This window comes from Molothrus aeneus, chromosome 18 (assembly GCF_037042795.1).
Source record: "Molothrus aeneus isolate 106 chromosome 18, BPBGC_Maene_1.0, whole genome shotgun sequence".
Lineage (NCBI taxonomy): Eukaryota > Metazoa > Chordata > Aves > Passeriformes > Icteridae > Molothrus > Molothrus aeneus.
In genome coordinates, this window is record NC_089663.1 from 3,067,160 (window position 1) to 3,095,002 (window position 27,843).

A 27,843-nucleotide genomic window follows, 5' to 3' on the forward strand; every position below is an offset into this window, starting at 1 on the left:
ATACAATTAATTCCATGGTCTTTAAGATACTCTATCACTGTGTTAAGGTTTGCACTGGTATTTCTGAAGTATTGATTAGATCTGGCCTATGCAAAGGGATTATGCTGAATAGCATCAACTCCACTGAAGAGCAGCAATTCTGCTGGGATCCTGAGCATTTGGGGTTACATCCAAATGAAGCAAAGATGCTGCCAGGAGATGAAGAAATGGCAGTGATGCAAGGCCAGGAGGCAGAGCAGGGTGCTGTGGCACCGCAGGGATTTGTCTGTGCCTTCCCCTCCAGCTGCTGCCAGCCCGGAGTGTCCTGAGGCAGAACCTTGGGGACAGCACAGTGCCACCAAGGTGTGCAAAAAGGAGCAGGGAACTGTGGCACTGAGCAGCCAGCATCTTCTTCCTACACCTGATTCCCCAGGAAGCTGAATGAGATGAAGATCTATTGCTTTTTGCTTTGAAGTGTTAAATCTGTCTTTTCCTGTGTTCCCAGCTGGCACCAAAGGTATCGAGTAGAGACAATCAGCCTGCTTTAGCTGATATCCCACAGCTGTGACTGTTCTCCTTCCTGAACTGCTAACTCATGCTGCCATGCAGCAGCAATCCTATTTCTCAATGAAATCTTCAGAGGAAAGATTTATAGCTTTGCAGGAAAGAGAGCCCTTGGATGTATCTGCACAATGCAGCCCAGCACTCCAGTGCTGAGGATGTTCCATCATGGCCTGGGCTGGGCTGCAGCACAGACCAGAGACAGAGGCAGGACATTGACTCCAAGCCCACAGCAAAGAGGGCCTTGACACCCCAGGGTGGGAATTGATCAGTAAGAAATTAATATATATACACACACATAAATACATATTTTAAATATATATAATATATATAGAGCATATACATAATGTATTGCTTGTGTATATATAATACATGTATTTTGTATAAAAAGCTTCACATTCAAGTAAAGGTATATATTAAAATATCAAGAGAGGAGGACCTTTGGAAGTTAACCTTAAACAAATAATCTACTGTAAGAAAAATTCTTTTTAGCATCATTAAGACAGGTGTTCCCCAGTTTCAAAATGTGATCAATGCAGAGGTTAGTGTTCCACTGACAACCGAGGAACACAACCCAGTGGAAAGTGAGAAAAAGGGGGAAAAACTGATAATGGAAAATTATATATAATATCAAATACATTGATATGTGCATAAATCCTTTACTTCAGATATCCCATGTTGGGAGGACAAAAGCAATGTTTTAATTTGAGTTTGTAATACAGTCCCTCAGTGGTTGTCAGTTTTTTGCAAATTATCATAGCCAAAGGAAAAGGAAAATTGAATGATCAGAGGAAGGGATGAAAATCAAAACAGTGTAATGAACCCTAAAAGGTAGTTCACAAAACCTGATATGAAATATGGCTCAAGCAGCCTTGTTCTGAACCTAAAATATGAAATGTATCATGAGCAGAGAGAATATTGGATGGAAATTCTGAACCTCAGTTAGCCCTGGATCGGTTCAATGCCTAAACAGAAATTCTCTCTTGAAATCCCAGTGGCCTTCATCTTTAAATTGTTGAAATTATGATCACAAAATCAGTGAGTAAATCACTCTGATGTTTTACAAAAGTGGATGATGAAAATACAATGTGTATCTAATTGTGTAAATCTACAAACCATCATTTTGCTTGAACAATGCAGTCCAGTTTCAGGACTGTGCTCAGGGGTTATGCAAAGTAGGCATGGCAGAACACAGCCACAGTCAGGAGGATGATGCCATTGATGTTCACGATGTTTCTCCACAGTGGCACCTCACTGGTGTCTGTCAGTTTTCTCTTCAGGGCCTCTTCCTCCTCCTTGCTCAGTTTGGGGCCCTTCTGTTGGTCCAAGCCACAGAACCAGTTGTAAGCTTTCCTGCAGCATCCTGGCTCCTCCTGGTTTTCCTCATTAACTGCAAGGAATAACACTCTGGTCAGGAAAGGTGAGTGCAGGTCATGGCACACACTGATCTCTGGGCCAGAGCATTCCCCTTCTGATTTATGGTCGGAATTCAGTGGAAGCATTTTGGTACAAAATAGTACAAGAATCTCATTAATGTTGTGTTTGCACAGCTCATCTAGAAAAAAGGGATTTTCTGTATGTCCCAAGAGAGCCTTCTGCAGAAGACACTTGGGCCTTTTGCAGCTCAGAGACTTGGCCTGGTATTGGAGAAGCAAACTGTGCTTCAAAGCTTAAACTCCATTTTTTCAGTACTTTCTACAATCTTAATTGAAAGACAAATAAAATAATTTGAGGATACTGATGAAAAGGAGCTTGGGAGCAGAACCAGAAACCCCGTAAAGAGAGCAGTGGGTTTGCAGTCTGCTTTCGTGGTGCCTGACCATACCCTTTATAATTTCACCATATTTTTGTAGCAAAGAATGACAAAGAGGGATCTGGGCAGTCAGGTGCCTTCAATCCTGAGCACAACCCTTCTTTCCAGGTGAATTCCCTCCAAGTGCTGGAGTCACACACAGCTCTGCCAATGCACAGTGCTCTGACCCACAGCATTGCCTTTGGTTTAGTCCCAGAGCTGCCACTCAGATACCAAAAGATTAAGATTTCCTCCCTTCAAATCCACTTCATTTCTGATTTACACTGAGCTTGAGAGATTGGAAAAGGCAGCTCATGAGCCATTTAAATTTGTGGGGGCTGAGGATTTACTGTTGGGGAGAGGGAGGATGTCTTCAACTATCAAGCATGTTAATGTTCCTTCAGGAATGAAACAGGGATACTCAAATATATGACAGAATCTCTAGGTATTCAAGAGTTACCTGATTCATCATCTTTTTCATCAGCTCTGTCCTGCTCCTCATCTGCATCAAGATCAATCCGTTCTTCTTTGCTGTGCCTCAAGGCCCAGCACAAGCGGTGAAGCTGCCACGGAACAAAAGGACTGGAATTGATCATGGGCTGAGCACACAGGGAGCAACCAGCCTGGCCAGCACCTCAGCTGCTCCAGGGCACAGCATCCCAGGTGTCTGGCATGTCCCAGGCTATGAGGAGCCACTCAAGAGCTGGCACAGGTAAATGAAGATATTTCCTTTCTTACAAGAGTGTATGCTGGGGGTGGCTCAAGGGTCAAGAGATAACACTCCAGGTATGAACTGGTGCTTTCATTGGGCTCCATCTCCTGAGGAGCAGGACTGCAGAGATACTCACTGTACATCAGTGATGATACTCACTGTACATCAGAGATACTCACTGAACATCAGAGATACTCACTGTACATCAGTGATACTCACTGTACATCAGTGATGATACTCACTGAACATCAGACATACTCACTGAACATCAGAGATACTCACTGAACATCAGAGAGGATACTCACTGTACATCAGAGATACTCACTGTACATCAGAGATACTCACTGAATATCAGAGATACTCACTGAACATCAGAGATACTCACTGAACATCAGTGAGGATACTCACTGTACATCAGTGATGATACTCACTGTACATCAGAGATACTGTACATCAGAGATACTCACTGAATATCAGAGATACTCACTGAACATCAGTGATGATACTCACTGAACATCAGAGATACTCACATGTACATCAGGAATGGGCTTGGTCATGAAGGACACTGCCAGGATGACGATGGCAGAGACCCCAAAGAGGATCAGTGCAAAGTAAAGGTAGTGAATGCCACAGATGATGAAGGGGCAGTTGGAAGGGGCCACACAGCTGCCAGTTCCATAGGCAAACTCTGCAATCATCCTGCTGAGTCCAGCCAGTAGCCCAATGATCAGGCCCCAGAAGGCACCCTGCAGACAAGGGTGTGACAAGAAGGGATCAAAATGAGTCATTTCAGGGATGGAAATAAACTCTGAGCTCTCAAACAGCTGCTGGAGGAAACGTGGATGTAGTATTGTGTTACAATGGCTTTGGAATGTGGGTTTTAATCCAGATGCTTTCAGTCACCTTATTCACAGCTTAGTCTATGAGTACAAGTGAAAGGGGTAATGAACAGCTCTGAGATGTCAGGCACACCTCAGGACTGTGTCCAGACCATTTCTCAGAGTCCATCTGGCTCCACACAACTCTGCCCTTCCACAGGACAGGTTTCAGCCATGAATTGCACACCCCAAGGGCTGTTCTCATACCTTTTTACCTTTGAGGTCTTAATCCCTGACAGCTCTGGCACGATGGAACCAACCAGAATGTTGTGTCATCCTTCCTAAAACGTGTGTCTGGTTTACCTGCTAATGGCCCTGTGTAATTATTTAATTCCCAGTACTGTTGGTGGGTGCCTGGGGTACAGTACTCCAGCCCAAAGGTAACAGACACACAGCTATGTGTGGGCACAAACTGAAACATGGGAAATTCTGTTTAACCTTGTTTGTTTGTTTTACTGTAAAGGTGCTTGACCATTGGAACAGGTTGCCTAGAGACACTGTGGAGTTTCTACTCCTAGGGATATTCAAAACCCAGATGGACAGGATAGGTGGGAGGTTGTTTGTTTGGTAAAGCAGCTTGGTGACCAATATCCTAAATGAAACTTTCAACTATGTGTCCATAGATTATCCTTTGAACACACTTCTTGGCAAAGTGATAGAGAGCCTAAGCTTCAGAGCTATCTATGAATTCCTAGGTGACTGTTTATCTATCAGACAATGAAAGAACCTTGTCCAATTCATCTCTGAAACCTCAGCCTTTGGGGTATGGAGACACAAAATCCCTGGGCTATACTGGGATTAAAATAAACAGGAAGAAGTTGCTCATAACAAAAAAAAAAACCCCACTTCTCCCAGTTGCTAAAGGAACACGTGGCATACCTGTTTCCTAATTTGCACTTACCTGCTCATTGACACGCTTGCAGAAGATACCAAGCAGGAAAACAGCAGCAATGGGAGGTCCCAGGTAGCTGGTTACAGACTGAATATAATCAAAGAGCTGCCCACTCTGGGCTGACTGCACCACAGGAACCCAGGCAATGCTGATGCCAATTAAGACTAACATAAATGCCCTGTAAACATAGCCAGATATTCAATTAGCCATCTGCTTGGAAGTATCTATGATCTATCAGAAAGAAAAAAGAACATCAATTAATCAATAATTTACATGTTCATTTTGTATTTCAACTAGTGAAATCAATTATAATGGCAAATTAGCACTGAACAAACAAAAGAAATCCAGGTTGGGTAGTGTGTACGTCAAATATCCATCAGCACATGGTTAAATATGCAATCAGAACATACAAAATCACTTTTCTCCTGTGGTTGTTACGTCCAGAGACAAATCAATAGCAGATGAACTGGAACCAGCTCATTGATGCTGCAGCCTGGTGCAGCAGGGAGCCCAGGAAGGAAATGGAAAAGATTTTCCTTCGAGCAGCAGTGGGGAGCAGGGGATGCTGTCCCCAGAGGAGCCGGGGCTGGCGCAGCCGCTCGGCCCCGGGAGGTGGTGCCGCCCGGCCGGGGGGGCTGAGCCGGGCCCGGGCTCGGGGGCAGCTCCGGGAAGCGCTCGGGGGGAGCGGGGGGGCCTCACCTGCCCGCCAGCATCAGCTCCTTCTCCGATGGCCGCGTCCGAATTTTGGTGTAAATGTCCATGGTGAACAAAGTACTGGCGCTGTTAAAAATGGATGTCAGGGAGCTCATGAGGGAGGCCAGCATGACTGACAGCATCAGACCCCGCAGACCTGGAACACAGAGATGGGCACGGGGAGGGAGGAGCGTTCCGGGGGCAGCCTCAGAACCCGGCTGCAGCTCTTTGCCGACCCTTTCCATCGGGCAGCTCTGAGCGTGTCTGGCACATTGATGTGCCTGACACAAAATCCTGCCTGACATTCCCTTGCTGGGCAAGCAGAGCTTGCAAAAAGCTATTTACAGCAGTGCCAGGGAAACTCTTGAGCTTTTAGCATGTAGCTACTTCTTTAGTGAATTCTGCCTGATTAAATGCTAGAATAAAAAGAAAATAGTATTAAGCAGACTTTTCCCAACAGTTATAAAAATAATTCCTTTTGTTTGCAGGAGAGTGCTCACTTGCTTGTAGTATATTTGTGAACTAGGTATGTGCCAAAAACCACCAAGTTTCTTTTACTGTCTGAAAACCAGAGTAAGCCACTTTTCCAGGTGGTCTGGTCTGGCCACAGAGCATGGGGAAGTACTGCAGGATTTTAACAACATGGATGGGAAAGTACCAAAGCTATCAGGGAAGTGCCATGGTCTCTGTAATATCATAACCTGGCTTTTTTGCCTTATGAGCCAGCACCCATCTCTTTGGGGGTGGCAGGAGGACCACAGGAATAGGCCTCCAACACAGAGATCCTGGCAGAGAGTCTTTCATAAATCATTGGCCAAGCAGGTTATTTTTTACCTTCACAAAAAGGGAGCTCATTTAGCATTTCAGCACACAGCATGTGCCAGCTGAGAGCTGACACTGTCAGTGTGGAGCTATTCTGCACCTACAGCTAATACAGACAACCCCTTTGCTTAATCGTACATCATTCTAGCAAGAATTTTGGAACTAAATATGGGTCTTGGACTCCCTCTATCACTTGTTTTTACAGTCTGGCTTTCCTAAAACTAAGAAACAACAAATCCAGACAGTGTCTTACCATTTGGCATAAGCTCCACGACCAGTTTTGGGTAAGCAATGTTTGTACAGCCCACTGAGGTGCCACAGTAGCGCTGACAGACTTCAGGCACAACACAAGCCACCACATCTGAGGAGAGGATAATGAGACACTGAGACAAGGTCATGTAAACAACAGATTGCTCCCAAATTAACAGAGCTTCTAGAATGTATCTCTATGTTGAACCACTGGACTGACACATTTGATTTCATCCTTGGTTTGCTGGCAGGGAGGAAGGTGATCCTAAGCCTCTTCCCTTCCTCTCTAAGAGAATACTGACAAGTGCTGCAGGTCAAAAGAAAATCTGCACTCATTTGTCAGACCAGGGCTGAACACCACAAGGAGACAAATAGAAAAACAAGCAGAGGAACACAAAGCCCACTCCCTGCAGCCTGAACCTGTCTCCTCTGCCTGCTGCCAAACACAGCCAAACTCTCTGCTGGTCAGGGAGATGGGAAGGTGGCATTTCCCCATGCTGCCCTTGGGACTGCCCATGGCCCAAACCCTGCAGTCTGTGACTGATGGCCCTGTCCCTCCAATTGCCAGCACAATATCTGTCCTGGACAGCATTTTCCACTCATTCAGTCAGAGTGTGTAGCAAACAGACAGCTGGGGAGGGACCCTGTGGAATTTCTTTCCCCTAAAACAGACAGCACCAGTATTAGCAGAAACCTGGGATCAGGGAAAAGAGGAAGCTTGTGGCTTCTAACAGTGCAGTTAGCTGAAGGTGCCTGGACTATTTGGATGAGAAGATGACAATCTCACAGGTCCTTTGGAAGGGACGGAGATTGGCAATGCAAGGCAGGCGGCAAGAACTTTGCATTTCCATATCCATATCATACCTGTGTACAAAATCCTGCTGATCATGCCAGGCATCACTATGATGAACATGGGCAAGAGCTTGAGGTACCCACACACGATGCAGCCAGCCTTCACATGGGACATGTTCTTGCCAGAGAGACATCTTTGCACAATAACCTGCCAATGACACGTGGCAGCTGTAACATTTCCATGATCACACCGTGCCATGTGCCACATGCAAGGTACTTCTTAACTTCTGTGATAGCAAAAGAGCCTGTTTAGCATTTCTACCACTAGGAAAAATGAAAACTACATGAAAATCAAAGGATATGTTTGAAACAAGTAAAGGAAAATATTTCTTATCTGGTGTGTGTTTGAGGGGTAAGACTTCTCTCACAAGAAGTTTTTAAAGCAGACAGACTAAAAAGCTAAAAAGGAATAGAATATTTAACTGAGCAGTAAATACAGTTACATTGTGGATTTTGTTAATTTCTTGAGAAATCATGAAGATGATCTTTCTCACAATTCAGGATGCAGAGAGATCCTTTGTTAGAGACACATTCACATGTTGCAGGAGCAGGAGCACATTTTTCTTTACTTGTGTCAGTGTGATCTCTTGAGGAAACTGGCCAGTAGGTTTTAGAGGGAAGGAAGGAAGACTGGGGAAGAGTCTCCAGGCTGAAAGACCAAACATATAAAGAACATCCCCCCAAGACTATGCAAGCAAAGATGAAAGCTGCATTTATAGGAAACAAACTTGTATTACTGAAAAGGGAATGGTATCCAGACCCAGTCTAACAAGGGCCATTTGTTCCATGGTTTCCTAAGTGTTCACAGCACAACCTCTCTGTTTTCCCACATGGTCACACATAAAAAATGAGAAGGGAGGCAGACATGGTATCTGCTGGGCAGAGGTGTGCAGGAAGGTTCCAGAAAGAACACCCATTCCATTTTCCTGCATGTGAGAGATGCCTTGAAACCAGAAACTGAAAAGTCACTGACCAGTCTGGAAATGACAGCCAGTTCTGTGGCTCAGCTTTGCATTGCAGGGCAGGATCACCCTGGAGCACAGAGCTCTGGGTCTGGCCTTTGCAGGGCCCACATTACCTGGTCAGTGCACCAGTACCACATGGCAAGGATGCTGAGGCCAAACACCAGCCCTGGCCAGGGCAGGTCCCCGCTGCTGGCGTCCCTGAAGATGTGGAAGGCGTCCCTGCGGGGGGTGTAGCAGGCAGGGTCCACCTGGGTGCCCCCGTAGGACACGTTGGAGGGAATGGCTGCCATGTACTTCTGCATGAAGGCCTCATAGCCTCCCACCTCAGCAAATGCTGGAACACACAAAAGAACAGGAGCAATAAAGGATTTGGTACTGGAATCTCAGAGCTTGAGAGTGTCAGGAGAGAAGCCTCCTCGATGTGGACATAAAAATCCCATCATGGGATGCTGTTTGTTACCTTACACATTCACTTGTGCTTGGGAGACAGAGCAACTCAGTAACTAAAGGTGCCTGACTTTTGGCAACATGCCTGTTTTCTTCCCTGATAAACAGATACAGGAGCTGAAACCTCCAGGTTAAGGTAACAGTTTCACACTGCAGGATTCATTCCTGTAGCCATTGCAAGATTTGTGGCTGAACATTCCAGTTGAATTCATCTGATTTACTCACCAAATCCCATGAGAATGAAGGATCCCAATACCATGATGAATGTTTGTAGGGTGTCTGTGTAAATCACAGCTGCAAGGCCACCTGATGGCAGAGAAGTCAGGACAAATTAGTTAGCCCTGGGCAAATATCTCAAAAAAAGTGGAAATGCTTTTTTTCTTTTTTTTTCCCTTTTCTCACCACCTCTGTCTTTCAAGGACTACCATAAATAGCCCCCCTTTCAGATTTTCATTTCTCCCTTTTTCTCCACTTCTCTTTCTTCTGGCTCCCTCAACATCTCTGATTTATCAGACTGCTCTGCAAGCTCACCTGTGATGGTGTAAAGAGCAGTAATAGAAAGCAGGATAATTATGGCCAAATAAAGATTCAGCCCTATGGCCAGCTGGATAAATACAGCTCCAGAGAAGATGTCAGCCTAGAAAAGAAAAATGGTAGATTCAGCCATGTTTAGGTTCATGGTGACATATTATAGTTCCATGATGAGGGCACTGAAATGCACAACTCTGCCCCTTGTAGTACTGCACATACAAATCAAAAAGAAAATAGAAGCCATTTTTGTGCACCTGCCAGTGTCCCCTCAGAACTGAGCAGTTCTTAGTACCAGAGGTGTGACACTTCTCAGAGAACTCCCAGGCCTTTTTTAACAGGGCTGTTTTCTCTAGACAGTCACCTCACTGCTCAGTACTTAGGCACTAAGAGACAGATTCAAAACAAACTGCTTAAAACTGGGTGTGAGTTCCCTTTGCTGCTGTGTGCAGGGTGGACTGTGGGACACCTCCAGGACAGTTCTCTTCCTTCAGTGCCACTCCACAAATCCCTTTCCCTTCACTGCTCATGTGTGGTGTAGCTCTTCCTGCTGGCTCAGGACAAATGCTGCATTTGCATTAAAGGCAAACATCTTGTATGGTTTCTATTTTTAAGTTCCTGTCAGAAAAATTGACAGCAGTTGGCAAAGAGAGGAAACCTTTAGCTCTTGCGTAAGGAAGGAATTGTTCAGGTTTCAAAGTAACACTGGGCCGTTAATCCCATTAAATCACTTCCTGATTTAGAGATAATTGGCATCAATGGTATTTACACAAGTTTGCAATCAGAATAACCTGCCCCGGTGCACTTGTGATGCCTTACTGTAAATTCTGCTTTCATCAGAGGCTGCTCCTGAGCATGCAGCTCATGGGCTGCTCTGCATCCCCAGCGCCCATGGGGGGCTCTGCACAGGGACTGCCATCCTCAGCTGGCAGCAAGAACCCCTGGGGTCACCAGCTGGGGCAGACAGACACACACACAGCTGGGACAGACAGACACACACACAGCTGGGGCAGGCACACACACACAGCTGGGGCAGACACACACACACAGCTGGGGCAGACACACACACAGCTGGGGCAGACACACACACAGCTGGGGCAGACAGACACACACACACAGCTGGGGCAGACACACACACACAGCTGGGGCAGACACACACACACAGCTGGGGCAGACACACACACAGCTGGGGCAGACAGACACACACACAGCTGGGACGGACACACACACACACACGGCTGGGGCAGACAGACACACACACAGCTGGGGCAGACACACACACAGCTGGGACAGACACACACACACAGCTGGGGCAGACACACACACATAGCTGGGGCAGACACACACACACAGCTGGGGCAGACACACACACACAGCTGGGGCAGACACACACACACACGGCTGGGACAGACACACACACACAGCTGGGACAGACACACACACACAGCTGGGGCAGACACACACACACAGCTGGGGCAGACACACACACACACACAGCTCTGCCCGAGCCCTGCGGGGGCTCCAGGGGCCGGCCCGGGCCGGGGGTCACAGCCCAGCCCCGCTGCTGCCCCGGGCAGAGCAGTGCAGGGCAGGGCACAGCCCAGCAGGGAGGGAAGCAGCCTGGGAGATACCAGAGAGAAAAACCATCTTCATTGCCGGGACACTGAAAGTGAGACTGCAGGGCAGGAGCTCGCCCTGCTTCCTGCTGAAGGAGGAGGAAGAGGCTGGACCTGGGCAGCCCCACTGTGCTGGCAGCACACAGCTGCTCCTGTGAGCAGAGTGGGAGTCACAGCAGAGCTCCCAGCCCCGAAAGTGCCTCTGGAGCAGATTTCTTAGAGCCTTTCGTTTGGCACTGGGAACCAGGACCTGTAGCTCTAACCCCAGTGGCTGTCAGACCGTAGCCTTTGCCTCGTTTCTCTATGGTAATCTCTTTCCTTTCTTTTCACACCACTAATTAGTCTATGTTCCAGACATTCCTTTTATTGTTCTTGGCTTTAGTTTAGCCTACATATCATTAAATATTGATAAGCCTAAAATGATTCCCACAAAGAAATGTATAGTTAATTATTGAGCATTCTGAGAAATGTATCAGCTTCTTCAAATTGCTGAGGTGTCTTCCAGCTTCACTGCTCCTCCCCAGTAAGATTATTGCCTTCCAATATTTCCCTGTTTCTCCATTCATACTTTTCTATAGACAATCTTCAGCTAATCTCTGATTAGAGTCACTCTTTCCTTTCCACTCCAAGTGCCAGCTGAGTTTATCCTGTGGGTGCCAGAGCAGGGGCACCTGCTCTCCCCCCTGCAATGTGCACTCCTAGGAGAAGGTAATTCTTCTCTTCCTCTTTCCCCTGGGAAGTCTTTGCCCATAGATCTCCTACTGAAATGATGCACAATGAGCAGAGAGAAAATGCTGTAACAGATTTAGAAGTTCCAGTTTATGATTTCTGATCTCTTCAAAAACATTCAGACCTTAATTCCTTTTTGTCTTGTCATAACTTAGTCTATTACTATCCATCAAGACTTTATTTTTACCAGGCCATTTCCTTTGGTATAATGACCAATATCATCAACACTGATGGCTAAAAAGCCTCTGCAAGCTGCTCTGGGCACTACTCACAATATGCTGCACACTTAGGGAGCAGGAACAGGTGAGGTCCCTGAATGACAGAAATCCTTTGGGCTCAAAAATCACCTGTGTCCTGATGCCAAGGAGGCACTCCCTGCAGCATGTTCTTGTCTGTCAGGTGGCTGATTAGCCACAAAGCAAGGTAAGAAATCAACAAAACCCCCAGAAAATGTGCAGGGAAAGAGGAATGGCAAGGACATTGTAGAGGTGTGCAAAGGGAATCTGATCCTCACGGGGGGTGGCACTGTGCCAGAGAGCACGACCTGATCTGTGATACTGCTCCCTAGAAAGCATTGCTCTAATTCTGTTATCAAGTGCACTCCATAGTATTTCAACCCAGCAAGGAAGAAGCACATGAAATATCTACCCCAGAAGCAAGAGATGCCACTCTTCCACAAGGATGAGAGGCAGGGGGAATTGCTGGTGGGTGTGACCCACTCAGGGCAGGGCAGCAGCCCATCCTTCTCTAACAAACCTGAGAGCTCCAGAGATCACAAGGGAGTGTTTGCCAAGGCAGCTCTGCGGGGAGTAAAACACAATGGCTCTGTCAGCACGTGGATGTGTTGGATTCACACGTGTCTGTGGGGAGGGAGCTCTGCTTGTGCCTCTCCCCCCAGCACGGCTCCCTGCAGCCCCCCAGGGAACAGCCCTGCCCTCCCTCCCTGCTCTGCACAGCATGGCACACAAAACCTCCTGTGAGCTCCCCTGACAGCTCCTGAAACCTCCAGGGACTGCCTGCTCTGCCAGCCTGGGTCAGACATAGCAAGGGAATCGGGGCTGGGCAGATCCTGCCCACCCAAAGGCAGCACCTGGGGCAGCAGTGCAGGCACCTATCAGTACTGCAACAGGCAGACACTGCCAGAGCTGCTCAGGGCAGCTGAGGGAAACCAAAGAAATGCTTAGAGGAAATTGAGCACCATGATTGTCACCTGCACAGAGACCCAGCTCCATGGCCCTTCCCCACAAACACCTGGAATTAAGGGGGTGGTGGGAAGCTGGGGTGGGCCAACGGTGGAGTGGGGCCCAGGTAAGCCCTGCTGCTGCTCTGTGGACCCTTGGCTATGGAGAGGGTGTTTGATCATCATGGCTACACTGGGGCCCAGGTAAGCCCTGCTGCTGCTCTGTGGATCCTTGGCTATGGAGAGGGTGTTTGACCATCATGGCTACACTGGGGCCCAGGTAAGCCCTGCTGCTGCTCTGTGGATCCTGGGCTATGGAGAGGGTGTTTGATCCTCAGGAGCACACTGGGGCCCAGGTAAGCCCTGCTGCTGCTCTGTGGACCCTTGGCTATGGAGAGGGTGTTTGATCATCATGGCTACACTGGGGCCCAGGTAACCCCTGCTGCTGCTCTGTGGACCCTTGGCTATGGAGAGGGTGTTTGATCATCATGGCTACACTGGGGCTCAGGTAACCCCTGCTGCTGCTCTGTGGATCCTTACTATGGAGAGGGTGTTTGATCCTCAGGACCACACTGGAAGCTTAAATGCAGAACCTGTTTTTCCTGGAAACAGGACACTCCAACTGAAACAGTGTAAAATCCCATAATCAGAGCCCCAGGCGTGACACAGGCTGGAAATCAAAGCTGGATGGTAAATTCAGAACCTGTGTAACACCTTGATAGGCTCAGCACCAACATGTGGGGCTGAAAAGGGCTGTGAGCCTCTGACTGGAGGAGTTTCTCTGCTGCTGGAACGTGCAGAGCTCTGTGTTGTACCCAGGAGTTCTGATTCTGATAGTTGAGCACAACTACAGCAAACTCTCTAATCCCTTTGAAATATCCAGAAATCCAGCTCTGAGGCCAGTTCATGCTACCAACCTGTTTAATTTATAACCTCTCTAAGGATCAGTTATAATGTGAGAATGAGAGCAAAAGGCCAATCTTTTAGCTTAAATTGCACTATTATCACTCAGCTCCCATTCAGAGGGCAAAGACTAATCTGCCATGACAACTTCTGCAAAACAACAGACTGAAGTATGCCTGAACTGTGGACTTCCCCAGAAGCTTGGGACTTTCAAGACAAGCTCCCTTTACTACTCCACAGAAACACATCCATTTGCTTAATAACCATTAATTTCATAGTACCTTAAAGTTTACACCAATCACTTGCCCATTAAAAGAATCTCTCCTCTTCCCTCCTTTCACCTCAGCTGTTACAATTTCCCTCATTTCCACTTCCCCACTCCTCCATTTTCTAATTCTTGTTATTCTTTTTTTATCCCTTGCTCTTTTCCCTCATCTATATTACTGATGGCATGTCCACCAGAGGATACTAAAACAGATAAATATGAATCTAGGGACAAAAATTCCTGCCCTGGGTTTCACAGACCCCTAAGATAACAGACCATAATACAATACAAATTTCCCTCCACACTGATGTTTTCTAGAAGAGAGCAAATGTAAAAGTAAACCCTAAAACTTTTAAAAAGAGGACAAAGCACAACAAGCAGCAAGAGACACTGCCAGGAACCAAAAACCTTGGATTGCAGCACAAAGTGTCACTGGACAGAACAAAGAAAACACAAAATCACATTTTTACAGTTGTTCATTCAGCCAAGAGCTCCAAACCTGAAATGGTTGAGCAGCTGTGAGAGCAATATTGTAAAAGGGCATTTCTTTTCTTTAGATCAGTATAGAATGGAAGAAATTAAAGAAGTTTGACTTACTGAGATCTTTGTGAAAACATAAATGATGAGGGACAGCACTGACAGGTACACCTGGATCCGTTTCCCACCAAAACGCTTCCTCAGGTACTCTGGCATTGTCACCACCTGGGGAGGCAGGGAAGCTTTCAGATAATGGGGAACAGCTACAAATCAAATCAGAGGAAGACTTTTGGTACTCAGATACTCTGAGAGTGGAGCTCAAAATTCGGAGACTGTAATTGCAGTTTCAAGGAAGAGCAGCTCCAGGAATCAAAGGAGAACAAGGAGAGAGCACCAAGTACTTCTCAGCTCAGGTCTCAGAACACAGAATCCTCATTTTTCAAGTACACAAATATAACAAAGTGCTGCTCTGGCACACTGGGATCTCGTGCCATTCATAATGAGTTTGCTGCACTCCAGCCCTGAGCTGCAGAAATGAGCAGCAAAGACAAAGGTAATGTAGTGGTTTGACTTACCCCAGCCTTGATGTAGATGGGTACAAAGATCCATCCTAGAATCACCACAAATATCAGAGCCTGCAGCCAAGACAAGATCAACTGAATTAGCTCTAGACACTGCTCCCAAAACCGTTTCTCAGAGCCAACAGCAGCTGGAGACCAGGGAAATCCCAAAACCTGGGCTCTGCAGGGGTCTGGGGGGAGGAGGTCCTGCTCTGTCCTTTGATTTACAGTTGAAAATTTGGGGATGCAATCTTGGCTAAACACTTCATCAGGTATAATGCAGTTTCATGCTAGCTGTCCCAAAGAAGCACACATGATTATGAGTTTTCTACAAGACCAGCTGATTTCTCCATCCCACAGGATTGCCCTCTGGCATTGAATCACAACTCCAGCAGTGGCACCAGACTATCCCAGCTCTCTTCAGAGCAAGCCCAGCATGGCTGAATGCTTTCCAACAATTTCAGACTGTACAGGACGCACCACAGGCAATTTGTAAAATATTTGGTATTGTTATATTACAATTTAATAATATATTTTGTGTATCCATGTGTATTCTGTGAACTACTGATCTTACTTCTAGCAGTGCCACAGTTTGCTGACTTAAATGGCTGGAATGCTGTCCAATATCGAGTTGTACATACTTAAATCAACAACTACAAAACAAATTCCTGCCCTCAGAGCTGCACTCTGTATTTATTTTGTCCACAGGGCTTAGAGGGCTTTTAAACTGTATCTTTTAAGCTCTGCCCTTGGGTCAGAACTGTAAGATGGACAAGAAATACTTGGTCAGCTTCTGCTGTCATTCTGATACAAAATAGAAATAATTTGAATGGAACAGGGATACACAAGGATGACAACAGTCAAATGTGGTATTATTTTCATTACTTCTGTTATGTGTGTTAGCTGTGCCACTGTAAGTCATGAGCTCTGCAGTTGTGTCTGCTCAAACACCCCCAGAGCTCATTGCTGCTTCCCAAGCAAGCCCTGCTGTTCCCTGTGTGCTGATACTGGTCCAGCAGGAACCTCACAGGAGATTAATGTTAGAGATGGTTGAAGAAGGATCTGGACCCTAGAGATTTGTGTCCTGATTTGATTTGCTTTGTTCTGCTGGAAAAAGAAGGAGAATCAGGTCTGCCATAGGCCTGATAAAATCAAAAATAGGGAGCTGACAGATAAACTGCACATCTCGGTTCATTTTAAGCTTTGTCCTTCTCCTTCAACAGTTTCATCATACCAGCACTTGAATATTTGCAAGAACCATTTACCTGCTAAGGAACAAAGCCAAATCCCGCAGGCTGGGAGGATTCTTTCGCTGCCCAGAAGTAAACACGAGGGAAGTATCGACCTGTGGAGGCTCATTGGGCCCTTTGTGTCATGGCTAATTCCCTCCCCGAGGGTGAATGAGGCACAACAAGGACGTTGTCAGCCGCACCCTCACGGCTGACAGCACAAGGAAATGGGTGCAGGGGTTCAGGGAGTCTCCGTTCACACCGACCCTGCGACTCCGGGAAGCTCATTTGTCTGTCACTGATACGTACAGTGATGCATGACAGCTCTACCCTGTACTGCAACCATAAGCAAAACACGAGCATAATTACAGGAGGGAGAAGGTAAAGAGGAAAAGATTTCTGGAATGCAGATGCTTGTGGAGGATGTTCAAAATTCCTTACAGCCTGTGAAGAAATCAAAGCCTCTTCAATAATTTCTACATAACAAAATGCTGCAAAAATGACCACGGATTGCCTGATAAATTCTTCCCAGCATCCTGCAGTCTGAAAATGTTGTTCACAAATACTTTTAAAGTACTAAAAATATATGCATAGAAGAGACCAACTTATTAACCAACTTATTTGGTTCAAATACTCTCTAAAATGCCTTGACTGAAAAGTGTCACCTTTTCCAGTGGCTTAGAAAGGTTAAATACTAGATTACATTGCCTCTTACTGGTCTGTGCAGAAAACAAGTGTTGCCAAGTACAAACTTTGACCATCCTAAATTACTAGGCAATGCTGTTTTGATTAAGCTCTGCAGATAATCCAGATGTCACAAGTATTTCCCTGACATATATGCCACTTACATTCCACTCATATCCTCCAATGGCAATTCCTCCAGCTGCTGCTGTTCCTGCTATTCCCACAAAGTGCCCACTGCCAATGTTGCTGGCAAACAGAGAAGCACCAATCTGCAAAGAGAAAAAACAAAAATTGGCTCTTATGTTCAAGGGAACTGCTAAAAACTCCCCTTCATGCGGCACATTGAACTGTCTGTGCTGCTGGTGCTGATGACAAGGACTGACAATCAATTCCCTGATAGATTTCAGGGCTCCCACTGAAACCAGAGCCCCCAGGATCACATCCACAGCAGTGAGGGAGAATAGGATGGTGAATCAAATATCTTCCAGTTGAGTCAAAAAATACATTCCACCAATATAGAATTTTAAATGTTGGCAAAACTTGCCAAACTGGCATTGGGGTGATATCCAGGCAGTCAGGGGAGAAGACTGTGATCTTCCTTGTTCAAGGAGGAAATGAGCAGGGCACCCCCACCTGTCAGAGCTGTTCCATATTGCACAGCCTGTGCATCCAAATGTGCCCCTGCTGAGAGCTGGGCTTGGCTCACTTTTAGCAAAAGGAATTTGATTACTGAGTTAAATTCTGAAAGCTGCAGAGCAGGAATGTCTGCTGAGAAAGTGGAAGGTAGGAGCAATAGTAAATCAAGGAGTTATATTTAAGAAGTGCTGGATCTTTAAGGCCCCCAAATATTGCACTGATCATACAAACAGAACAGTGGGGAGAACATGGGAATTGATGAACAGGGAGAGATTGAAAAATGAAAGGTTCCTGTTGGTTTGCAGACAGGCAGGAGCCATTCACAAAGATCTAATTCTTAATCAAGTATCTTAGACAATAGAAAAGATGAAAAGGAATGAGCTTCATTTCCTCCAAATGAACACATCAAAGGCAGCAGAAATACCCAGTGATGATTTACTGGATCAGGCACTGAAGGATGCAGGGTGAGAAGTCAGGCATAAATTGAGGTTGGATTGGATTGAGTATTGTGGGCAGAGGACAAGGAAGCTGGAAGAGTTCTGAGATGAAAAAATGAAGTGAACATTTTTCTATTCTTCTCTATTTTTTCTTACATCCTCTGAAAGCTAAAACAACAATAAACAGGGTTAAAAAGAAAACCACATAGAAAGTAGGCAAGGGAATTTCTGCTGACCTTTTCCAATACTCTCATTTGAATCATGGAATATCCTGAGTTGGAAGGGACCCACAAGGATCATTGCTGCTATCATTTGAATAGCAGCAAACATTCAATCAACGTGTCTGGGAGCACAGGGACAATCCCCTGAGTTTTGGGAGGATGAAGGATTTCATCCTAAAATCCACCCCTGCAGAGCAGATTTATTCTACAGAGCTATGGCATAGCCAGAAATAGCAACCACACTCTTCAACCCACAACCCTGATCTCTGATAACAAATAGATTATCCTGCCCTATTTTAATTTGCAACACACAAATAAAATTCAGAGGGTTCCACTCTTTCTTTTCCAGGCTTTTCTCTTCCATCAGTTTGATCTCCTGATTTCTTCAAGTCTTTTTCTGCAGACAAACTGTTCTTTTCCTGGGACAGGAAATTTATGATTCTAAGTTCACTCAGTTCTGGATTTGGGGTTTTTACACATTTCTAAAAGCCAGTTGTGCCCTACAGAACTGTAACCAGTTGATCATATGACATTTCTACAGGACTGATAAGTTTTGCAACAAACATTGGCAAACAAAAGACCTCTGTTTCTTCTAACCTCTTGGTGAGAGCAACAGTTTTCCAGAAATGATAGTGAAGAAAAAAGTATCACTTTTACTAAGCATTAGCACTGTTGCCCAACACTTGCCTTGGAGATAAATAATTAAACTTAAATCTAGGTTACTAGAAATGCAATCACCAGAAAATATTAACCACATTAATCTCTGATTTTATTTAATGTGTTCCCTCTCCTGGTTCAAAAGCTTAAAGGCAGATCCAAGTAACAAAAGCAGCTAAAGAGGAACTTTGAGAACTGACAGGCAGAAGCTTTGGCTCAGTGCCTGGAGCCCCAGGACACACTGCAGGCAATGCTGCTGATGCTGTGTTCTCAGATTTATCTAAAATAATATTGTACTGAAAGGAAAACACAAAACCAAACCAAACCAATGCAAAACTATCAACATATTCAGGACCAGTGCAAGGACAAAACAATGTGAATGCAGATCCCACATTCACATCCTTATTTTTCTTTCTCTGAATTAGGAACATCCAGTGCAGCAGAACTTGAAGATCAACATAAACTAATAATGGATGCAATTTTAAAAATAAGTTTCAGTTATGTCATACACCTGGGAAGGGAGAACATGGCTTCATAGGCAGGAAAATACAATTACCCTTAAATCTGCAGCATGGTCACAGCAAGAAGAGTGCTGACCAAATACCCTCACACCCCACTGGCTGCTGATGCCAGAGGGGAAAGAGAAATTTCCCATCTGCCATATTTTAAGGATGAGGAAAGAAGGCAGATGGGCTCTGGGCCTGAGCTGCCTTGCTGGAGAACTCACTGCTGTGGGATTTCTGTACTGGAAAGGCTGATTCATGGAATACTTGATTTGCCATTGGTAGATGCTGCTGAACATCTTAAAAACTCTGGGCTGAAACTGGGAATGGCAGAGGGAAACAATCTTCTGGCAGTGTTACCTGTGCTCAGAGAATGTGTGAGTGAATTGGCTTTAAAGACAGAGCTAGGAGGAAAGGTGAAGAACAGAGTTGGTTGAAAGGGACAAAAGCTGCTAAGAGGGAAAGAGGATAAAAAACCTGAACTAACCTGAGGCAAATGTGGAACATTAACTCTTTTAATAAATTTTAAGAGGTCAGGCCCTAACAAGAGCACTCTGTGCAGCAGAAGTACCACCACCCTGAAGCAGATGATGATCACTGTGTTTTTTCCTGTTACTCATTAACTCTTTCACCTTGCTCTCCTCATGAAGTGGAGGATGCAGTGACATCCTGGCCCTGCCATTCCCAGCTGGGTGGATGCACTGGGCAGGGTGCAGAATGCACAGCCTGGGGCTCCTCTCCCTGCCAGCACCTCCAGCACATCCCCTGCCCCCTGCCCGCCCCCTGGAGGCATTAGCTCAGTTCCAAACCCTTCCCACTGATCCTTAGACCACAGGGGATCCTCTCACCCCACAGGCTCCTGAGCCATCCCTGAGGTCTCTCTCCTGCAGAAGCTCTTCTCAAATCCCTCTTCCCTGACACATTTCTCATTGCTCCTGCTCCTTGAGGCTGTTCATGCTTTCCTTTAACCAACAGCTCTACCCTGCACCATGTGACTTCACTCTCATGCTGAGGCATTACCTTTCCTGCCTGAGCTTTTTGGGATCACCCTCAGTCCCTTTGGAAAAATCAGTACAAAGCAAAATTACTGCCACACTTCCAAGGCTCTGAGACCCAAAGAAGGAAATGTGGGGTTTTATTCTTCTTTCCCAATTAATCTGAAAATTCTACTAATTGCATTATTTCCCAATTAAACCACATCTTTACAACTCCCAGTGCACTAAGGGAGGGATGGATGGACAATAATCATCAAAATGTCTGTGCTCCAACAAACCTGGAACAGCTCAGGCTCAGGAGGATCTGACACCTCCCCACTTTGTGCTCTGAGACAGAAACACCTCCCAGCCAGCTGGAAAGTCTCACAGATTCTGTAGAAATCCATTTCACTCAACTTCTACTTTTCTATCAGAGCTTTGCTTTGATTATTTCATTATTCTTTTTACCCTGAAAACTATTGATTTAACACTATTTATTTTTTTTTGCATGGAACTTGACAAGGTAATTTTTCATTCTACTTTACCTAAGAAAAGCAAATGCAAATCTTATTCACAGCAGAATTGTTGTTCCTGGTTCCTGCTTCCTTATAGCAGTGTCAGATTCAGCAAGTGGGCAAAATCCTGAGACTATGTAAAACTTACCTGGCTGCAAAGATCAGAGAAATCATGCCAGTGGTCAGTTCTGATGGCCACAAAGATTAGCTGAGCACAGCTGAAGCAAGAATCTGTTGGGCTTTTTCCCCTAATTCTTATCTGTCTCACAAAGATCTAAAGGTACATGAGCAGAAACAAGCTGAGTTACATTTCTCTTTGGAGTGCCCTTGACCCTGCACCACTGTTCAGTAAATGTCTCTAGCAGAGCTGGCTCCACATCCCAGCAGATACTCTTTGCCCTATTCTTGCCTCAGGAACTGAGGTGTAGAAGGTAACCCATGATTTTGTGCAGACAGATCTGTCTGCAAAACTCCAGAACCTGAAGAAAAAAATTCAAAAGCAGGAAAGCTTCAAAAGTTGGAGATTTTTTAAATGGTGCATGAAGAGCTGTTAATCCTGTGAGTGTGGCTGCTAGCAAAGCTGACTGTTGTGCAGGAACAGAGAATTCATGTCCTACAGTGGCAGGAAGCATTTGGCTGAACCCAACTCCTTCATCTGGCAAAGGAAGCTGAAGCTGGCGAGGCCCCTTTGCTACAGAGCTGTCACTTGCCTTGAACTTCTCTGGGTCTTTTTGGAAAAGCAGAGCTGATTGTGAGGGTTCAAAGAGCCATAAGTCTTTCCTGAAGATGTTCCCCCAAAGCCCAAGAGACCATGACCATTTCCTTGAAGATTCTTCAGTCAGTCTCCATAAAAAGACAGTGGAAAGGGCACAGCATTTTGTAAGCATTGCTTATGTTATGACTAACCAACAGCAGGTTTCAGGTTGGGGTAATCTGGGAGAATGCTCTTATACACCTTTATCCCTAATTAACCAGGAAACTGCTGAGATGGCTCAGCCACTGCACAAGGACAGTGACTCCAGTGAAGTGAACTCTCACCTCAGCCAGAAAACTATCTCTGGGCTTGGTTCTGCAAAATGCTGAGCAGCTTTCCTGGATTCTGCTGGAGCAGAACAATCAGAGCCCAAGCAGGACAGACTTGGCCCAGGATGTGTCTTGGTCCTACTTTATACATTGAGAAATCAAATCACAATCACAGTTAGCCAGTGACCACAAACATTCAAAATCCATACTGAAAGCAGGAATAATCTGTAGGCCTTCATTACCAGGGTCTCCTCTAGTCTCCCAAAGCACAGATATTGTATGGTTTAAGTGAAGAGAATCCCTTCCCAGTTTGTCAGTAAGAGATCCTAACACACTGCTGAGGAGCCTCCTTCCCTCTAGGGTCAGAAATGCCACTTGTGGGTGCCCTGCAGAGCAGGGAATACAGACAACAACTGAAAAATACAATTAGTTTAGGGGAATTAAGTTTATACCAAGTTTGTGGAAGGATTTTTTTCTTCATTTTGTTCTGTTCCAGAAAGCAATTACATGACAAGGGTCATTATTCTGAAATGGCAGGGGAGAAATCTGACAAAGAGCCCTCTTGCAAAACAAGTGCCCCCACCCTTTCTGTGGGAATGCACTGAGGCCATCCAGAACCATTCCAGGGTAGCCCTGATGGCACAAAAGAGGAGTCAAAGCACAAAGTAAAACATCACACTCAGCTTCAGCAGCTGCAGCGCTGAGATCACATCTCTGACTAAACTTTCTATACTTTCATTGGTTTCCTCCTCATTTCAGCCCAGTTTGCTCTGGGTGATTGACATCCCATCTCCCTGCTAGGCTGTGAGAATTGGTGTTTTGGAAGCTCTTTTTATCCAAGGCAAACTTTCCAGGATGGTGCTGCTGACATAGTATTTAGTTTGTGGTTTTGGAGTGCTTGTTCTTTGTTTATTTTGAGTGATAGGAGGAAGAATAGCAAGAAGGGCTCATTTTTATGGCATGGGAAGCCCCTCCTGGCATTCCAGAGGGAAGGATTGAAGAGGAGGTCTAGGAGTGCACTGAGGATGAGCACTCTGTCCACACTGAGCTCCCAGAGTCTGGGAAGGAGGGAGGGGATCCGGGCAGGGGCTGTGGGCTGGTCCCTGCTGGGTTCCCACTGCACGAGGGGAGCTTGCAGGCTCTGCTGGGTTTGTGTGGCCAGAGGAGCGGTGTCAGATCCTCTCCCCCAGGTCTCAGGGGATCATGAGGAGTTCTCAGGGCCACTGGAGCAGGACAGAACTTTCCTATGGTGAGTTTGGCTGTCCTGCTGCCTCCATCTCCATTTCCATCTGCACAAAAGGATTTCATATCCCCTGCCAGGCAGACACAATTGCACAAGGTTCAAACCAGCCCCCTGACTAAAGTGACAGTTGAGTAGAGTAATCTGTTAGGTTTCCTTCTCTTCCCCCAGAATAATGGATTTTATCTTAAAATAACTTGGAAACTTTCTCTTTCCTCAGTCTTCCAAAGGAACCTGAATTTTCTTAGATCTACTACATCAGATGAAGAAACCTTTTACTGTCATTGGCCTTGAATCCTTCATGTCCTTACAGAGGCTGTCCCAATGCCTTCTAAAGGCAGAGAGCAGCTCCCTGAAGCACAGCATTGAAAGGTGTGTGGGTATTTCTGCAGCCTACTTCAAAAAAATTCCTAAATCTTTAGGGAATCAATATTTGCTCTCAGTCTTCTGGTCCTGTAACTGAATCAATGTGTGTGGAGTCTTGACTCCCAAGCCTTAATGAAGTGCAGAAACATCTTCTGAGACTGAATGCAAGATCAGAAGTGTTGAGGAATTCCATTCAAACAAATGGAATCATGTAAAACACGACTCCATTTCCTGTATTCCAGTAATACAGAAAATGCAGGTTTGTCTAAGTTGTCTGCTTTTCATATTAAAGAGACTGTATGATCAGGAAGGCATAGACAATTGTTTCTAACATCATTTCTGCCAAATGGCCTGATGGGATGGAAGGCTAAAAACACTTTGTAGCTTTGACTCCTCCTCTCTGCCTTGGAAGATAATGGAGATCTACAGAAGATAATCAAGGTAAGCCACAGCTAAATACATTTAAAATATATTTTACCAATAACATACCAGAACATTTCCAGGATTTTTCTCCTTGTACAGACCAGAACTTGTTACCAAAAGTAGAAACAATAGAGCAATAAAGGGGAAAATTTCAGTAAATTAATTCCTGTCTGTGATAATCTTAAAATGAGCCAGCTTCTTTGAGTGCAATGAAAAGAACAGAGTCCAAATGTTGAAAAGTTTGAAAGTGGGATGAAAGGCAAAGCACTGGATTTGTCTGTCCTGACATTACCAATGTACTTACAGTCAAACAAGTTGATCACATAATCAAGCCAGCTCAGACAACCTCCCCCAGCACTTTTCCCTGCCCATCCCGTGGCTTTCTTTGTGCAGTCTGCCCTGTGACACCACTGGCTGGAGAAAGAGTTGGATTTGCAGCCACACAACAAAGCCACCAGAGCCTCAGCAGTGTCCCAGAGCTCTGATGTGCAAGGACAGGGGAGGGCAGATGCCCATGCTGTGTTTTACACACTCAGCACTCACCGGCCACCACACCATGCTCCGCCCAGCCAGGAAGAAGCCACCCACTGTGCCCCGGTTGGTGGAGTACATGGCCTGGGAAAAGGCAAAAAGAAAGATTGAGTCATACCTCAAGTGTGCTAGGCAAGCTATACACAGGCTGAGAACAAACAGCCTGAATGAAGGGATGACAAAACACACGGGCAGGGTAAAGTGAAAAAAACAAAGCTGCTAAAAAGAACAACCTTATGATGAAGAAAATACAATGGAATACAATACAATAATACAATGGAACAATTATTCTTTTATCTAGGTCTGCATTAGCCATTCAAGTTTCATTCCTTCACCTTTCATTATAGTGTGAAACACTAAATAAAATTACATTTAACCAAGAAAAAATATTACTCAAGTAAAAGCTCACATGGATTTTTTGTTGGGGTGAAAAGCCTTTGCTTTCAGGCATCAAAAGGTGCAAGTTTATTATTATACAGAAATTATGCTTTTTTACTCAATACCATCCTGCCCCTACAGGTGTCTGTTTCCTTGTTGTGATATCAGCATCATGCCTGATTCCCTCTGAAGCTCCAAAAGAAGAAGCCAGATAAAATTTCCTTTTTACAAACTCATGTTGTCTTTGTCAAGGGATGGGCTTTAGAGGGAAGTTCCTCCAATTTTTATTAATGACCTTGAGCCATTATTTACTGGATTTCCATTGTCATCTCTGATGGACTTTGAACAGGTAAATAAAGAAAGAAGACCTGGGAAAATTATCCATATATTTTCTTCCGATGCAGAAGAAAGGAAGTAAATATGATGGATTTACATTTAACTACACACAGCAACTGGGTAAGTATTTGTCCAGTAACAATGTCTTCATGGCTGGAAAGAAAAGTTTCCAGGAATTAACTCAGCACACAATGGCCTGAGAAGCCAGAGATCAGCCCTTTATTGTCAGAGATCTTTAACATGAGGTTCACTACAGCAACAGCCAGACTCTCATGGTAAGACCCCGCTCCCTCGTGCCAGACAACAAGGTGTTCTGGTGGACTGGGGCTTCAGATTTTTAGCTATATTTTTGGCCTCTGCTCCTGTGCTGAAGAGGCAAAGAAAAGTTTGTGTCCACTTTGCGCAACCATAAATTGTTGGTGCCCCTCAAAATATTGCCAGATTGTTAGAAAGGGATGTTTGTTCTGCAGCTGACTTTTGTGCACTGTGAAATGGTGCTGGGATGCTCCTGGAAAGCAGAGGATCCCTGAAGGGCAATCCCTCCTCCCTGCTTGTCACTGGTCGGGTGTTCAGGTGACCAGGAGGGCTTGCCCCAGGGAAACTCGAATTCAGTGCCTTCGGAGCTCAGTGCATCGGTTCATTCTCTCAAACGCTTCAGCTCTCAGGTCCTAGGGCTGCTTTTCTGCCCTGGCTCGCGGGGCTTTGTTTCCCGGGCCTCCGGGCTCCCCTCGCAGCGCTGCCGGCCGGGCTGGAGGCACCGAGCACAGGAGCTGCCAGCCCTGCCCCTGCTCCAGCTCCGTGCCCTGACACAGCCCGGGGCTGCTCCTGCCCCTGCTCCAGCTCCGTGCCCTGACACAGCCCGGGGCTGCTCCTGCTCCAGCTCCGTGCCCTGACACAGCCCGGGGCTGCTCCTGCTCCTGCTCCAGCTCCGTACCCTGACACAGCCCTGTGGCTGCTCCTGCTCCTGCTCCGTACCCTGACACAGCCCCGGTGCTGCTCCTGCTCCCGCTCCCAGCTCCGTACCCTGACACAGCCCTGTGGCTGCTCCTGCTCCGTACCCTGACACAGCCCCGGTGCTGCTCCCGCTCCCAGCTCCGTGCCCTGACACAGCCCGGGGCTGCTCCTGTTCCCGCTCCCAGCTCCGTACCCTGACACAGCCCTGTGGCTGCTCCTGCTCCGTACCCTGACACAGCCCCGGTGCTGCTCCCGCTCCCAGCTCCGTGCCCTGACACAGCCCGGGGCTGCTCCTGCTCCGGCTCCGTGCCCTGACGCAGCCCCGGGGCTCTGCACCCTGGAGCCCACACACAGCCCCGCCAACGCTGCCCTCAAACCGCACCCGCTGCCTCGGCCGAGGCGCCTCTGCCGTCCCCACCCTGTTCCCGTCCCGGTCCCCGTCCCTGTCCCCATCCCCGTCCCCGTCCCCGTCCCCGTGCTGTGGTGCTGCCACACCGCCACGCCACCCGGCGCACCCGGCGTCCCCTCCCGTCCCTGCCCAGCCCTGCAGCTCCCCCTCCATGCTGTTTCCCAGGGCATCCCCTCGTGGCCAAACGCCCCCTTCTCAGTGCAGCCGTGTCTGAGGGACCCTGGCTGATCTTTACCGATCGCATCTCTTGGCTCCATCCCACACAAACCCCATCACTGCACCTTCCCCGCTGGTTCCATCCATCCACCCAAAGGGATGCCACCCTGGGTCACCATCTCCTCTGATGTAAATAAGTGCTCACATTTTGCCCACCGTGCACTTGTAAATTATTTCAATTAAGCATCAAAATCTTTATCTAATTACACATTCTCACTTACTAAGCTATTTTGCCAAGACACTATAATCTGCCTGCTCATTAAGAAAAACAAAATAAAATCCCAACATACCCATAGTCCCACTGCCAGAACTACCAAAAAGTAGAGAACAATAACGGAGATGTCTGCAGCGTTGTTGATCCTTACGAGGGATTCCATCCTGGCTGCTTCTCTGGCTTTCTTCTTCTTTCTCTCCTTATGTGCTTCTTGCAGAGTTCCAGTTAATGATAAACTGCTGTCATCACCTACGTCTTAATATATAACTTCAGATTCACTTGTCTCCAATGGGACACAAGTTGAAGCTGCTGCTTTTCCTTGGACAACTTTTTCCCAAAGAGTGCTCCTCTGTCACAGGTGCTGCAGATTTCACAGTTCAGTGTCCCTGCAAAGGTGCTCGGGGTTTTAACATCCACGAGCAGGTGTCTGAGAAGGAATGACACAGAAAGGAGTGGCTTGGCTGCAATAAACCTGCATATTTACCTCACTGTGGGTGAATACTTTTTTTTTTTTTTAAGTGGTTGTACCTGTAAATCTAGTCATGGAAGATGTAGTTCTTTTAGTTGGTGATGATGGTAAGCAATTATCTGTGAGGAGTGACCTGGCACCTGGGGAAAACCCAGGGGTCCAGGATCTGGGACAACCTCTGTGTCATCTCTCAGCTCAGCAGCATTAGTCAATGGAGAAACACTCCTGTGTTTCTGGGGAGGGGAAAACTTCAATCTGCTTCCATCTCTCACATGGATACAGGTAAAGATGCATGTGAACACGAGACCTGGAGCCAGGAGCTTACTGG

General features: G+C 46.3%; 1 protein-coding gene across 3 annotated transcripts; it reads right to left on the bottom strand.

The window, feature by feature from the left end:
• Positions 1–843: 843 nt before the first annotated feature.
• Positions 844–27,209, bottom strand: SLC5A1 (solute carrier family 5 member 1). Of its 3 annotated transcripts, XM_066561981.1 has the most exons (16): positions 27,123–27,209; positions 24,552–24,623; positions 17,178–17,282; positions 15,116–15,175; positions 14,661–14,765; positions 9,374–9,479; positions 9,068–9,148; positions 8,509–8,729; positions 7,443–7,578; positions 6,583–6,690; positions 5,514–5,664; positions 4,824–4,992; positions 3,575–3,790; positions 2,793–2,895; positions 1,985–1,990; positions 844–1,930 (listed from the first exon to the last, which is right to left on the bottom strand). In XM_066561981.1, the coding sequence occupies exons 1-16, from the start codon at positions 27,207–27,209 to the stop codon at positions 1,707–1,709; spliced, it is 1,950 nt and encodes a 649-aa protein (XP_066418078.1). In that variant the 3' UTR covers positions 844–1,706. The 3 variants fall into 3 exon arrangements, with proteins under 3 accessions (XP_066418078.1, XP_066418076.1, XP_066418079.1); XM_066561979.1 differs by lacking the exon at positions 1,985–1,990; XM_066561982.1 differs by lacking the exons at positions 1,985–1,990; positions 6,583–6,690.
• Between the last annotated feature and the right edge of the window lie 634 nt (positions 27,210–27,843).

Bases quoted from the DNA above. Each gene is read 5' to 3' on its own strand.
- SLC5A1 (XM_066561981.1), bottom strand. From the start codon at position 27,209: ATGGAATCCCTCGTAAGGATCAACAACGCTGCAGACATCTCCGTTATT. The intron at 6,691-7,442 runs GTATGATATGGA...TCCTCTCCTCAG, and splicing joins CAGCAGGATTTTGTACACAG to ATGTGGTGGCTTGTGTTGTG. The intron at 5,665-6,582 runs GTAAGACACTGT...TCTGTGTTCCAG, and splicing joins CGTGGAGCTTATGCCAAATG to GTCTGCGGGGTCTGATGCTG.